This window comes from Euwallacea similis, chromosome 23, assembly GCF_039881205.1.
Source record: "Euwallacea similis isolate ESF13 chromosome 23, ESF131.1, whole genome shotgun sequence".
Classification (NCBI taxonomy): Eukaryota; Metazoa; Arthropoda; class Insecta; order Coleoptera; family Curculionidae; genus Euwallacea; species Euwallacea similis.
The window spans coordinates 1,572,473-1,587,280 of record NC_089631.1 but is presented as its reverse complement, the minus strand read 5'-3'; the positions used below and the strand labels follow the sequence as shown (position 1 = coordinate 1,587,280).

General features: G+C 37.0%; 1 protein-coding gene across 3 annotated transcripts in view; it reads right to left on the bottom strand.

Annotated features, from left to right (window-relative positions):
• LOC136416521 (uncharacterized) overlaps nucleotides 1-14,808 on the bottom strand; it is a 71,930-nt gene that overhangs the window by 37,417 nt on the left and 19,705 nt on the right. For 2 of the 3 annotated variants that reach the window (XM_066401719.1, XM_066401723.1), the window contains exon 2: nucleotides 7,511-7,671. In XM_066401719.1, the coding sequence (XP_066257816.1) occupies nucleotides 7,511-7,572 (62 nt within the window). In that variant the 5' untranslated portion in view covers nucleotides 7,573-7,671. The remainder of the gene's footprint in view (nucleotides 1-7,510; nucleotides 7,672-14,808) is intronic. The other variant, XM_066401724.1, reaches the window with a different exon arrangement.

Sequence of the window (14,808 nt, the reverse complement as noted above, 5' to 3'; positions counted from 1 at the left end):
CCTTAATCAAAATGTATTTTGAAAGATTAATTACAACCGTAAATTACTAAAAATGAAAAATTTCGGCTGTTTTACCGTGGGCCCCATCTTAGATTTAAATGAAATAGCAAGAAATTATTAAATATACAGCTTTTTAAATTATGGACTTCCTGGCTCAAAAGTCCTGTGTAGGACAAATAGATTGTCCGCTCGACTAAGCCTGAGTATCAGAAATAACCTTTTCATTGTGGAGTGCCCAGAAATGATTTCCATCATTTTGGAACGCTTCTTCCATTGCCTAATATTGACAATATATATTGTCTATCTTCCTGTTTTACCGTTTCAGCACCTATATCATCATCTGCTGTGTGAATGTTCTTCTTCTTTGTTGCACCTTCGAATGTTTGCCGTATCGATGCAGCAAACAAATTTCTATGCCCCTAGAAGTTGTCCTATGCTCCTGTGGGTCTTTAAAAAACTTTGCAAGTTTAGTCCATGCTTTTTAAGCGTCATGAAAGCGCCTGATGGCGCCCGTGAAGACGAAACTATTTCTTACCAAAGAATTTGTATGCACGTTTAATATATTACCCACGACCAATAGCCGGCTTGTTGACTGAAGTTAAAATGGGAGTCATACAGCTTCCGAATGAATAATGAAGGATCTGTGGAATATAAACTCTTTATTCAATGGCTCTAATGGAAAAGTTGCTAAACTCGGTGAAAGCTCATTCTGCCTGTTGTCCGGTTTCTCAGTAATTTTTCATAAAACCACGTAACTCCTTAAGTAAAAATTCACGTTATTATAATTCTCCCGAGCTTTCTTTAAAGTTTGACAAATCGCATGAACATCGGTTTTAATCAAGCAAAAACTTGATCGATTCTCAAGACACTCGACTATTAACATGAATGTTATGCATAGCCTGTGAAAAAAAACAGGCTGACTTGCAGGTATGAACCGACCAACTACCGAGAAGAATTCCAACGGGCTCTCGGCAACGTCGCACACACGTTGAAGAGAGCGCACCTCAAGTTCACCGATCTCCTCTTGGAGAAGCGGCGTTGCCGGCTGTAAATTACCAGATTATCCACAGATATGGAGCATTCGAGCCAACAATGCACCTTTGAGTCGGAAAATGCAATTTAAACAGCTTATGTTACAGCCTATTAACAGGTATAAAATATTTATCGCATCAAAATGCTTTTCCTGAGGCTGGGAAGTTGATTGCTATAAATTTATTACTCAACGACCATAACGCATTATAATGAAAGCGCAGCATCACTTTTATATAAGGCAATAAATTTGATGTTGGCGAAACGCATTAACTTGGAAATTCCATTACGCATACCTGTGCACCAGCCAGAACCAGATGAAGATTTCCCGTGAGCGGATAAAATTTAGGACACTTGGCAACAGGGTAACCGCTATTAACTTTCGATCTACGGAGGCAAGATGGGTCGGTTTTAAATATTTCAGTGGGCATGGGCGCGGGGTTGCCAACCTAAGACTCTCGGGCACCACGGTTTATTCTGCGGTGCAGCACCAGGAGGTGGGCATGTGAAGAAACGAGGTGCAACTTGGCCGCGGTGCACGAGGCACCAAAACAACTGTTCTTCCTATATGTGTTTCGTCCTTTTTTACGGCGTGTTCTCGTTGTGTCTCCTTTTTTCCTATCGCAGTGCCGAAAAGACCTTGCTTATTATTATTACATTACCAGGGGAATGAGATAAGTTCTGCCAGAAGTTTTCCCATTAGCTGGTAGTAGCCATTATGACTCATTATGCAGCTCCTCATACCACATAATGGTAATATTTAAGCGATGATTTTGTTGAATAATGGCACTTCGTAAATTCTCCTGGCATTCACTTAAGTGTAAGTGAATTCAAAAATATACGAGGTGTCCTATTTTCGATGGTATTATCACTAATGAGAAAACAAGGACGAGGGTTTTGGGAACTTTTTCTTTTTTTTTACGAAAGAGACGATGACTTGTTATTTATTTTATTGCACCTCCATTATCAATCCATTTGCCAGGAAATTGATGGTTGACCCACTCTTTAACTCGTAAAGTAAAAAAACCGTACATACTTAGGAAACAGTATACACAACGTCCACGTAAAGTCAACGTAGAAACGGACATTTTAGGAAACGGAATTATTAGTCAGTCTTCCTTGAAGAACATCTAACGGGACATTTGCATTTGGAACTGTTAGAAAACGTCATAGACCTGCTCGATTGTCCGAACCTTAGAAACACTGTTTAATAAAATGAAGCTCCATATTCAACAAGATGGAGGTGCCCCCCATTACGTCGTATCAGTTACAGAGTGACTCGACCATCTATTTCCCGGCAAATGGATAGGTAGACGAGGTGCTATAGAATGGCCTGCAAGATCACCGGATTTGACAAATTTCGACTTTTTCAGGCCATTATTTGAACGCTTGATAATATTTGTTGATGAGTTGTTAATTTTAATAGATTAATTGCATTCAAAAATACATCGTGTTATTGGTATATAATTTTCCTAATATTTGTGGACGCATGGAATAATTTCACATTTTTTGGCCCTATTGAATAGTTTATAACCACGTACCACTCGAGATGAGTAGCTATTTGACATATTCAAAGGATAGTGGGTAATAAATTTCTCTATGATACATTCTCAAACCTCTCCTTCCAAATAACAATGGACGTGTTAAAAATTTTGAATATTTTGAGATGCAGTTTCTCGCGTATATCGACTGATTTGGATCATGCATTGACTCTAAATAACTCAATTACGGCGCTGGAGCCTTGAATATCTCTCAAAAAGAGTAGAAACGTATAAAATCGCATATTATCACATGAAACATATCTCATCCTGGTATAAATTGATTCTGAACTGCAATCATCTCAATTAGATGTTACTAATCATCCGTGAAGACCCGTTATAGGACACATAGCCATTAAAACTTAATGTGTCTATAAATTTCCAATTAAACCAAACGCACTCAAATTTCAGGAAAAAAAAGAAGGAATGAAGTGTAAACATTTCTCGACGACACGTCCACAAAACGGCCTATTTAACTCTTTAATGAATAAGACGTAGAGGCATTCCCGAACGCCCTAAATCCGTCAACTTGGGGCTTTCGAAAAATGTAAACAAAAAGGCATTCCGAGGGGTGAATATATATTTCAAAATAAACGATTGGGCGTTTAAAATGTGTTTTTTCCTTTGGTGGGCCATTAAATCAAAATAAGTCATGTTTTGAGTGGAGCTCGTTATGTAAACTATCGAATGACATGGGACTGTTTTTCACTGAGATATGTTTTTTTTTAATTGCCTATTTCAATGGGAATTTCTTACACGTTGACTGTGCTTTTCTTCAATCGAACTTCTCGAATACGAAAATTGCTTCATTAGAGATTTACTGAGAGAAGCAAATAAAAGACCTGAATGATGACCCAAATCAAAAACGCGGGGCGTGTTTGTGTAAAAATGAAAAAAGTGAAAAATTTGACAACTAGAAAAACAACTAAAAAATAAAAATAAACAAAAAAAATTAAAAACAGGTATGGGAAAAATTCCGAATAAACAATCTTCACAAAAGAAAAATTAAATTTGGTTTTCGGTCGTTCCGAACAAAAATTTAATTTCCGAATATTCAATACATTCTTTAAAAGTATTCCAATTTCAGTTAAAAACGAGAATGTGAAATATACACCGCCTCATTGTTGTGCAAATTAATTAGATGTTGGTACTATAGAAACTTGTTCAGATTAACTAATGTCTACTTAACATTGCAACGGTAATCATAATGAAGAAAATTCCTTATGAACATAAATTCGCATTATTTCTAATGAATTCAAAGAGATGGGAGTGTGTCAAGGCTAAGACCAGAAGAACGTCATTAATTCCTGTTCGCTGCTGCATGCCGCCTTTATGACCCTACATCACGCTTATTTGCGCCGCACTAAACATCCCGAGTAACACAACCATCCTCAGAGATTTAATGTTAAGCAAACACAGGTCTCTCGGAGAGATCTCCCACACCGCAATTGTTTATCTTCATCGTTTTTCAATTTTAAACAAAAACCGCCACCATATCAGGCCGGGCGATCTAATTTAAGGGCTCCGTTCGTCTTGTCCCCAAGAATCATGAAAGAAAAACAAATATTAAAGAAAACAGCTCGAAACGGGGCCCCTCAAACCTTCTACTTATTACAAACATACCGGGCCTTCAAACGTAAACACTATAAAGAAAAATAATCTGTTGGATAAACATGGGGCTAAACCTGGAGTTAAGTGTGAGCTCGATCTCTCCGGGGGCTGAAATCTCCATTTCTTTTGTCGTGTTTGTTTGGGTTTTTGGTCATTTTGGGGTTAGTGCACGTCTGTCTCGTCCGGGTATTTGGCCGGTTACCACAATGGCTACTTATCCTCCTGTCAGGTGTGCGTGATGTGAAAAGGGGTAATTGGGGAAGTTTACAGTCGGTAATTTAAGCAAAGAATAGCATGCTTCTTCTTTCACGTTATAACGTTTTATAATGCCTATACACAACGATTTTGATGGCTACAGCCCAACTTATCAACTTAAGTAAATTAAAAATATAAGCAAACTTATAAATCTAAACGTTATCACGTAAATCACCCACAGAACTGACTAATGGGAAACGCATTGCCTGCAATGTTTTATTTATCGGGGGCACTCTCGAAAGTTTTATCCACAACCACTTCACTTCTGGAAGAATCCGACAACAAAAGTATGTTGGAAATAAAGGATTATGATGATGATCATGATGATAATGTTGATGACGAAGACGTCGACGATGGGCTTCTTGATTGTGAATCAGAAAATTTTTATGCTTTCTTCATTGTCAATTTCTTTAAATCAAGACTCAAATTCAACTCTCTTGGGCCTCCCCCAAGATGTCCAGATCAAATTGCCATGCCTGACCGAACTTTCTGTGATAAATGTACATATGTTTGGTGGTAGTTCCAATAAAATCATAGAAGTTCTGTAGATCCAAGAGACATATGAGCCACAAATAGAAAAACTTACTTCGCCACGTGCAGCAGGAAGTTGTAACAGGTCGTCTGAAGTTTAGTTCCCAGTTCACGTTAATTTATCCAGAATGGAAAGAAACCCCTGTCATCAAAAATTATAAATTTCGTTTACATAACCGACAATCTTTTTTCCGTTGTCGTTGGTTGCGACCCGGGCTGACATACGAAAAGCCGGCATGTATCAGTCCAGAAATATGATACAAAAATATTTATGGCTTTTTAAACAGGCGCCCGGCAAAATTTATGGGCATTTCTTGTACGACGGCTTGACACTCGCCGAATATCAAAGTTAAAAAAAGTTCGGAGATATATTTTTAAAGCGGGAGGGCCCGACACCGAACTTTCCTGCCCAGTTTTGTTCCGTAATGGCTAAAGAAACGCGCTTAGGTTGCGAAAAGGAGGTTTTGTTATTTGGCAGTGATTAACGGTGCTCCGCTGGACATACTGGACATACATACGAACAGTTTCACCGCCATGGGGACAGTTAGGGAGGATGAAAAAACTATCGATTAAGCCGAAAATAATAATTTTGTCAACATTTGAATATTTATTCAGCCCTCCAAGGAGAATCGTGTTGGCAAATCAGTTAAATGAGTCTTTTTACTGCGATGAATTCATGCGTAAATTTCTCTAAAAATTCGCATTTCTTTGAGACCTCAAGGAAGAATAAGTAATTTCATTCCAGGAACTTTTATGTTATATTTGTTTCTAAAAAAAAACATTAAAAAATAATAAAAACTTGAAAGGTTTTAAGAAGTTTTAGCAGCAAATGCTTGATATCGTTAAAGACATAGTTGTCGGATTTCCAGCTATTTGCTTGTCCAAAATCCAGGCAAGTAGTTCTTGACTCGTGATATACATATACTATATATTTGACATAGACATAGAAAATATATTTGAGATTTACGAATGTCATTACACATGGCAATGTCAAATACCCACAAAAAGATGTGACAGTGATAGTAGTTGCTTTGATTTGTGTGCGGTAAAACTTTTTTCCGTACATGTGCGGTAAGGACCTATTTTCAGACCGCAAATGCTTGTCCCTAAAGTTAGAAGGTAATCAAATTTCTGAACCCCGGCTAAAAAGAGTAGCGGAAAAGGCTACTTTTCAATACGAAAGGTATCAGAAAACTTCGATTTTAGTTAACTTCTGAGAATTTAATTTGTAAAATTTTGAAAATCAATTCGCTGCGCCTCTGTCTTTTTTTATTTTGACTTTGACTTTAACACTGAAGTTCCGACACACCAGTGCATTAGTCTTGAGGCAAAGAACGTTTAGTGGGCGTGTTTCCCTATTCATCATCTTGTCAGTAGTCATGACAATACAGCTGAAGCTCTATAGGGTGTCCTAGGAACTTTGGTATAGATGGGCCCCAGGAAATCAAAAATAAAACAATTAAGCTAAACTGGGTCAATCCCTCTGGGGAAATCGTGTTCCTTCGAAACTTTTGGTGCTATTTAATCTCAAAGTAAATCCGGTCCTGGAACGATTGACTCCGCTAAGAATTCCAAAAATTGAAAAATCCAAACCCCACAATTCCGCCTCCGCAAACATTAACTATTAAAATCTCGCAATCAGATTCATTATTAACCCTTATTCGCGGTTCAACAGTGTAGGCGTAATAACATCGAGAATAACACTTATCCGTTTACTATGTATCTAATGGATATTTTATAGGCTTACGAAGACTTCGGCCAATAAGAAGACACGGAAATCTTCCCAGGAAGACCTTCACTCGAATTGCACACACAGAGTTGCATAATTCAATAACGATGCAAAATACAATAAATTTATTGTGACACATATAGTAAATTATAGGCTATAAATACTATCTAGTTGTGTGTGCAACGGCTCGGACCTGTTAGAAAAGCGGTTATTATAAATTTTACAATACTCCCACAACGAGCGTGAAGTAAGGAAACACCCTATAAATAATTGTTTGGGGAACGGTTCGATTACACGACACCAGTGACCTCTATTTGCTAATAGTCAGGGCGGAAAGTGGTACTTTACGGTTTAATGCGGCGCAAGTGCGCGAATTATTAATGAATTGATAAATTGGTACACCTGGTGATAAACTTATTTTCTGAGAACCCATTTAATATCCGTATTTATCTTCGGACACGCCTTTTATGCATACTGAGACTTTTTGCCGGCTGAAATTTTCCATTGTAACTCCCAGACGATAAATTTCCCCCAAAGTTAAACTTAAAAGTTCGTTTAAGTTCCGTGTTTTTTGTTTGAGGAAATTTTGCCAGACAGTTTATAACGTCGTATTTCGAAAGTAGCTAGTTTGTCGCCGTGTACACGGTATCTGGGGCGGCTTTTCTTGTTTTTCTTTTCTGCATTTTCCACGTGGATAAATATCGCGATGCGGATGAACGGAATAAACATGAACCGATCTGCAGTTTCCCTGAGCGTAGGGCAAACAACGACACATCAGTACTTCAAAGCGCTAAGTTCATCTTGACTCGGTACATACCTCATGAATATTACGGGGAATACGAGACCATTAAATTCTAACACAAGACAAGTGACCTGCATCCAAAGGCACTCGCACTCGGCATCCACATCAAATATTTGCAGTCCCTCATCGTCGAATGTCTGGATCCAATTGCTGTTCCACACAAAGCAGGGGCGGACCTGGAACAAATCAAATAGTAATGGTTAGCAACCGGTATGAACCACTGACTCAATGTCGTTTTGGCTAGATACGTGGAAGTAATGGTTTGAAATTAATATTCGGATTGGGTTATTTCCAGGCCTATGTGCCCGCTGTGTGGTATGACTAACACACTTTAGCACTACTGAAACACTGCTGCTGTTTGTTATTTATTTAAAGTCGCAAAGGTGACAATTCGGAATTCAAACTATAAGGAGACCATAATTTTTTTTCTAGAACTGCTCTATAATTAGTAGATATTTTATTTGATTTTGACTAACCCAAAAAAGTAGAATTAACACCTGCACTGGCGGCTCTAATTCATACTGTACATACCTACTTTTAGACATCTGATTATTATCCAGACCTCCTGTAGTTACTGGATATTTCTGGATAATCTTCCTCGACGTCGGTCCTTGGACGAATAAATAATGCCGTATTAAGTAGTAATTCTGGAAATTAATACATTTCCCAAAAACAATCTTCAAGAAGAGAGTCGCTTAATCGATACGATATAGAAACATTTTCCCTTGAGGCTTAGACTTCGAAATGTTTTCATTTTTCTATCTTGAAATCATAATTTAAACGATATTTTGGGAATTTTGTAGAAATTTAAAATCTTCGATATCCACAAAATATTATCAACATTTCGCAATCAGTTAGGCAATGTTGTTTACTTAAGAGACCTGCTCAACTCCATTGCTTATACTGGTTTTAACAGTTTTTCCAGTTTTTTTTAAATTTCGTCTAGTGAAACCTTACCGATACCTACGAGTATACCACCGAACGCATACTTATTGTAGAAAATTCATACAAAACTGCCACTCCTTCTTACCTAACGCACTTGCTGAAAGCAGCATCTTAATTTCCTGTATTCATTATTATAGGGTTGTGGCCCTTAATAATAAACCAATATTCAGCTTGTTGACTGCAGTTAAACAGGGGTCATATGGCTAAGAGGGAATAATGAGAGTTCTGCGGAATGTAAAGTCTTTATTCCAACCGGCCGTTTAAGTTACACACATTGCCATGGCAACCCTCTCGTCTATTATAGAGCACATCAGTCGGATTTCTCTGTAGCACTGCTCGATTGCGCAGTCGCAGCTAGGGAAAGTCGAGTTTGACATTTGACAATAATTTCTAAGGGCCAATCTGATATTATTTACATTTAAGAGACCTTAAAGCCATAGACAAAATATAGTTTTATATGTACTCACTTTTTATGGCCATTATTCCCTCGGGCGACTTGAGCACCTCGCTACGTAAACGTCTCCCTTAAAGCATAATGACTATCATAAAAAGCCCGTAAAATAATACACTATTAGCGAACCATAGAATGACAAGAGTGGGCCACAATAAGTGGCGGAATTGCGAATATACTTGGCTTTTTGAGGTTCTGCTGTAATATGCCTAGATCAAGGTGTCGCAGTGGATTAAACTCTTTATAATAAATATTTGTCCAATGCCTATAGTTGTTATTTCTAAAAACAAACTCTAATCAGGACGTTACCATATTCTTTTAATTTGTAGCAGTTCGGAATTTTAAGCCAAGGACTAGTTTATTGATACTTCTTAAGCATGCGTACTAATTTTCAAGTAAAAAATCTCAAATATCTGCAGTGCTTCATTAAAAACAAACGCTAAATTCGACATTGCCATTTTCATTTAATTCATAGGGACATCTAGCAAACGATTAGACTTTTTTGCTAATTTTCACACCAAAACACGTGCTTCCACACAGCTTTGTTCGACCACTATCCGGGTATGATAACTCGACATATGCTTTACGTTATAAGGTGCCTGATTTGATTTTTCTACTATGTATATGGTACATACAGTGTATAACATTAAACACGGAATATCGAAATATCTCGAATACTAACTAGGCATCCTATAACGCAATGTTTAGTATCAAACTTTAATCACTCTGGGGGGGGGGGGGGGATGTACGGATGCTAAAGTTGATTCCCGTCCACCCTCTGTGTGAGCGGAACGGGGGTTAATTTTTCAATTTCAAATAGCAACCTCCATTTTTTACAGATTCGGATAATAGGGATAAAAATAAGAAACATTTGTCCGAAACATTTTTTTTCGATTCACACTAGAAAAACTGTAATAAACGAAATTCAATTCACATCTTCGATGACAATCTCCACTTTTAAAAGAATTTTATGAGACAAAGAAAATTTTATGACAATAAAATGTGATAAATAACCAATCACGTAAACAAACAAAACACCTACTCTTAAACATTCTGTTGTTAATATTGCTTTGCGATAAAGTATTTGACTATAGAAGAGAAAATCGAAATGCTTTTGACATATGAAGAAGCTGGTAGGCATTTAAACAATGTTGTCAATCTCTACGCTTATTGTTCAAGACCACGATCCCGGACTTTTTTCTATTGTGTGATTCAAAAAATTATTAGTGAAAGAACTGTAAATTAGAAGAAAAGAAGTCGCCCAGCTACTGTACGTGGAGAAAACAATCAAATTACATTCCTAGGTGATGTGGCTTTTAATCCCCAAGTAAGCCCATGAGAAACATCAGGATTATCAGGAATTTCTCATATGAGTAAGTGGAGAATGTTTAGGATGCACAAGTTTCATCTTTATTATATCTCTTTACACCAAGAGCTCCATGAGGAAGACTTTCAAATCGTTTAGACTTTTATGATTGGGCATCTGGACAGATAGAACGAAATCCCAATTTTTTCCATTGTGTATTATTCTCTGATGAGTCATCGTTTACAAATCATGGTACAGTTAATAGGCATAACATGTATTACTAGAGTGTTGAAAATCCGCATTGGTTTCAGCAAGTTGAATACCAGCGTCCTTGGACTGTCAACCTATGATGTGGAATCATTGGCAGTAAACTTATTGATTTCCACATAATTGAAGGCAGTTTGAATGGTGAAATGTATTGGAATATTTTGGAAATTAAACTACCTATATTATTCCAGAACTTAACTTAGAAGTGCGTCAGAACATGTGGTTTCAATATGACTATTTTCCAACTCAGTATTTTGTGATGGCATGGAAAGTTCTTAATCGTAATTTTAACGGTCAATGGATCGGCAAATCTGATCCGGTGAATTAGCCCATTACATATCCAGATCTTACTTCACCGAATTTCTTTTTGTGTGGGGACATTCCGAAGATTAAGATTATAAAGAAATACCAACGACACGTGAGGATATAATTCTATGAATTACAAATGCCTGTGCCAATATTTCAGAAGACACACTTCGTAGATATGAAGAGTCCTTTAAAACAGGCATGAATAAGTGCATTGAGGTTCGAAGACACCATTTTGAATATTTACTTTAAATAAAAGCTGTACAAAAATCACGTTTTCATTAATTTTAAAGCAGATATCAATAAAACTTTCAGTAAATCATAAGTGAAAGAGAAATTGAATTTCGTTAATTACAATGGTTTCTAGCACGAATCGAAAAATATTTCAGACAAATTTTTCTTATATGTAACCGTATCATCGAAATCTGTGAATAAAATGAAGGTTGCCATTTGAAATGAAAAAGTTAACCTCCACCCCGCCCACACGGGCGGTGGAGGCGAATCAACTTTAGCACCAGTACATTTCCCTCTCAGAGTGATTAAAGTTTGATACTAAGCATTTCTTTATAGGATGCCTAGTATTCGAGATATTTCGATATTCCAGATTAAATGTTACAACCTGTATATAAGAAATCTAATAGATGAGATGAAGACTCTTCGAGAAAAAAATGAATTTTCACCACGAATCGCCGATGTAATATTGGAAAAAAAGACTGAAAGATCCACGAGAAAAGTATAAAATTTCAATACGTGAATGATCATCATTTGCCCCGAAAATACCTAATTAAGCCCGATAAAACAATATATTAATTAACTAGGCAATTAGAAAACTCGCTTTTCTTTTCAAAATAAGAAGATTCTTAATTATCGGCTATATTCCTTGGCCAATCTACGCTGAAGCCAAGGAGCATAATTCAGAATTTCCCTTGGAAATAATGGCAAAATTGATTGTCATTCGCGACCGATGGGGCGTAAACGTAAAGATAAAACCTCGAAAAAAATAATTAACACTTTCGGCAAAGCACAAAGAATGGTCCCCAATCAATATATCATCCGCAAAATAAGAGAAAGCTCCATAAGGAAATGAGTAAATATTGTAGATAATGGATTTCAACCCCCAGTTGTCGATGGGTTTTGTTTCATTCCTTCTGATTATGAAAAATCGACTGCAGGAAAGCTTTCGCGGATTATTATCATACATATAGGAAAGCATGCTGAGACATTGAGGCTGGTTTTAGCGCAACTTTTTAAAACATTTTCTTAAAGAATTTCCTGATGGATGCTGTACGTCGCTGGGTCTGCAGATTAAAATAATCCTTCTTGCGAATCCAGGATTACGAAAATAACTTTCGATTTTGAAATCGATAAGCGCACGCCCGACGTAATCTAATTCCGGATTCGAGGCGCGGATAGATCCGCATTCAGGTATAAAATTACATTTTGTTATTTCCCCGGTAAATCTCATTTTTAATATATATTTCCCGTCATAATGCGACAAAGTGTACAATTCGAAGGTGGTTTATGCAAATCCGGCGCTCGGGGAGGATTTTTCGCTGGGAAATTGGGAAACGTTTTACGGATTCTTAATGCGATACCAAGAGACATCGGGCGCACGCCCGAAAAATCGCACACTTTTCTATTGGGAAAATGCACGAAATTGCAAATCGTTGCACTTGCTTTTGTCACGAAAATGAATACGATGAAGTATGAGTATTTGTAAATATCCACTATAGGTATAGGAGTTGAGTATCTGTGAAATCCATTTGAGCAGATTTATCATAATATTATGATCGGTTATGTGTTTGGAAAGGCGTTTTGAGAGGAAACCATTAGGATTCCGTGTTGATAATGTAACTATATACGATAAGTAACTGAAGGGCAATAGAATGCATCAGCAAGGGACGCAATTAAAATTAAAACGTTACCCAACGTGCTACCTCTTCATGTATAGCGGGTGTCTGGAGCTCAGACGAGATCGATTAAATTAGGACAAAGGTTGCCATTTGGAGTTTATGAATAAAGCGCATTGAAATTCTAAAATTTCCGAAGAAAAAATTATAAATTAATTCAGAAACACTCCAATAGGAACTTTCTGGAATAGAAGATACCAATGAAGTGAATAAGAACCTTTGGAAACAACTTGAAGAGAATTTTTCGCAAGTTCTTTAGAAACCCAGAAAAATCTATTGTTGCAATTTCTAAGCATCATATTACTGACTTTTTACGTCACTCCGGTCACGTTGCTTATCGAAAAGATGTGTATTTATTCTAACAAAATTCTGGATAAGCATTTTTCAAAAATAAATCTTAAGCGCAGCGTTGCCGTCTCTCCAGGATTTAAACAAAATCATATTGTATTTAGTGTTTTTTTAGCAACTCTTTTAGCGAACAACTGAGCGCAAAATCTACCTCGAAAATCTTCATTCATCAAAGAATTCTAAACCATTGTACATTTCTAACAAAACCCCTCATAACTCAATATCAAAGAACCGATTCAACTCAATTTTCTCCCATTCTCGGCACACCTTTCAACTCGCTAAACAAGTAACAACTTCGCCGATTTTTCCCACCCTCGCACTTAAAAATGCCCGTATCAAAAACGTACTGTAGACGACATATGTTTCATTGTGACACCCTCTCGAAACTGGTTCTCTATATTTAAATTTTGAGATTTAATAGGCCGTAAATCCATCAAGATGAAGATTTCGCTCCCGGCCTGTCAAAACCGCAGTCAAAGGGGGAGAGAAATATAAATTCAAACCCTATAAAGAACGATCTTCGAGTCTTCGACTAGCCGAGTCTCTGGATGTGTAACTTGACGTTTATATGATGAAACTTACGGCATATTGAATTATCATAACAGTTGGTCGAGTATTAGTAAAGAGAAGAGAAAGTAGTGATGACACAACCTAAGGTGAGCCTTATTGAAAAATCGACACCTTAATTGCTTTTAAACGAAAAAATATGGAATACAGCTGCCGATCTCTTACCGAACGTAGACATGCACTTATGTAAATGTTAACTCATTATAGACGAGTTACGTCATATCCATGATTTATTAGTGTAATATGCCAAGTTCGATAGCCATCTCGATCCGAAAATCATTAAATCGCACTCAAATCGAGGAGATTTTTATAAATATTTAATTCAAGTGGGCAGCGAGTGACATTTTTTTTGTTTTGATTTATTCACCGGTTTGCTGGAAAATCTAGCTGAAATGTCACTGACCGATAAATGCTGCAATGGAGTTGCTTTACAAGAAATAACAGGTAGGACTGGACACATGTTCATTATTTCTAATACGCTCATCGGTCCAGGACATCTCAATACAGGGATGGACCGAGTTCTTCAAAATAATTCGGGCTCGCCCTCCTACAATCGACATTGCAATTCTCTTGAATTATTGCTATTTTTTCCGCGGGTGTGCATGGTAAAATTCAGATTAAATCTAAAAATTTAAAAAGAAACTGCACGAGGAGCCATATCGAATATGAATGAGGTCGGAAAGATTTTGAATTACCAATGAAAAAACATATTTGCAGTATATTAGATGAAGAATTCCGACTATGTGCATATCAAGTTTTACTTGGGCCGAAAGCTTATCATTATCCCCTGAAATCTGCTGTAAGAGTCACTTGATAAATAATTCAATAATAAAGAACAAGTGGTGATAAATGGGACTTTAGCTGAATCAGAATTATTAATACAAAAGGCTCAGTTTGGTTTCGTTCAAGAGGAAATTTCTTGCAATTTTGATGACGAAACAATCCTTTTAATAGAGCTTTTTGTGCTTCTTGAAGTTTTGGAATTTTTTTCTACAGGGCGCCCCGAAATTAAGGGGCAACAAAAAAGTTCTTATGAACACAATATGTCCGCAACAAACTCATTCAGAAACCACCAGGGACGTGCTCTTATGCTTTTGCTTTATGGCATACAATGGCATGCTAAATAAAAATGGTGACTAGCTACTAATAATTCCCAGAAAATACCATAAAAATGTGTCTACAACATGCACGTTATTCCGACTTTAACCGTAAA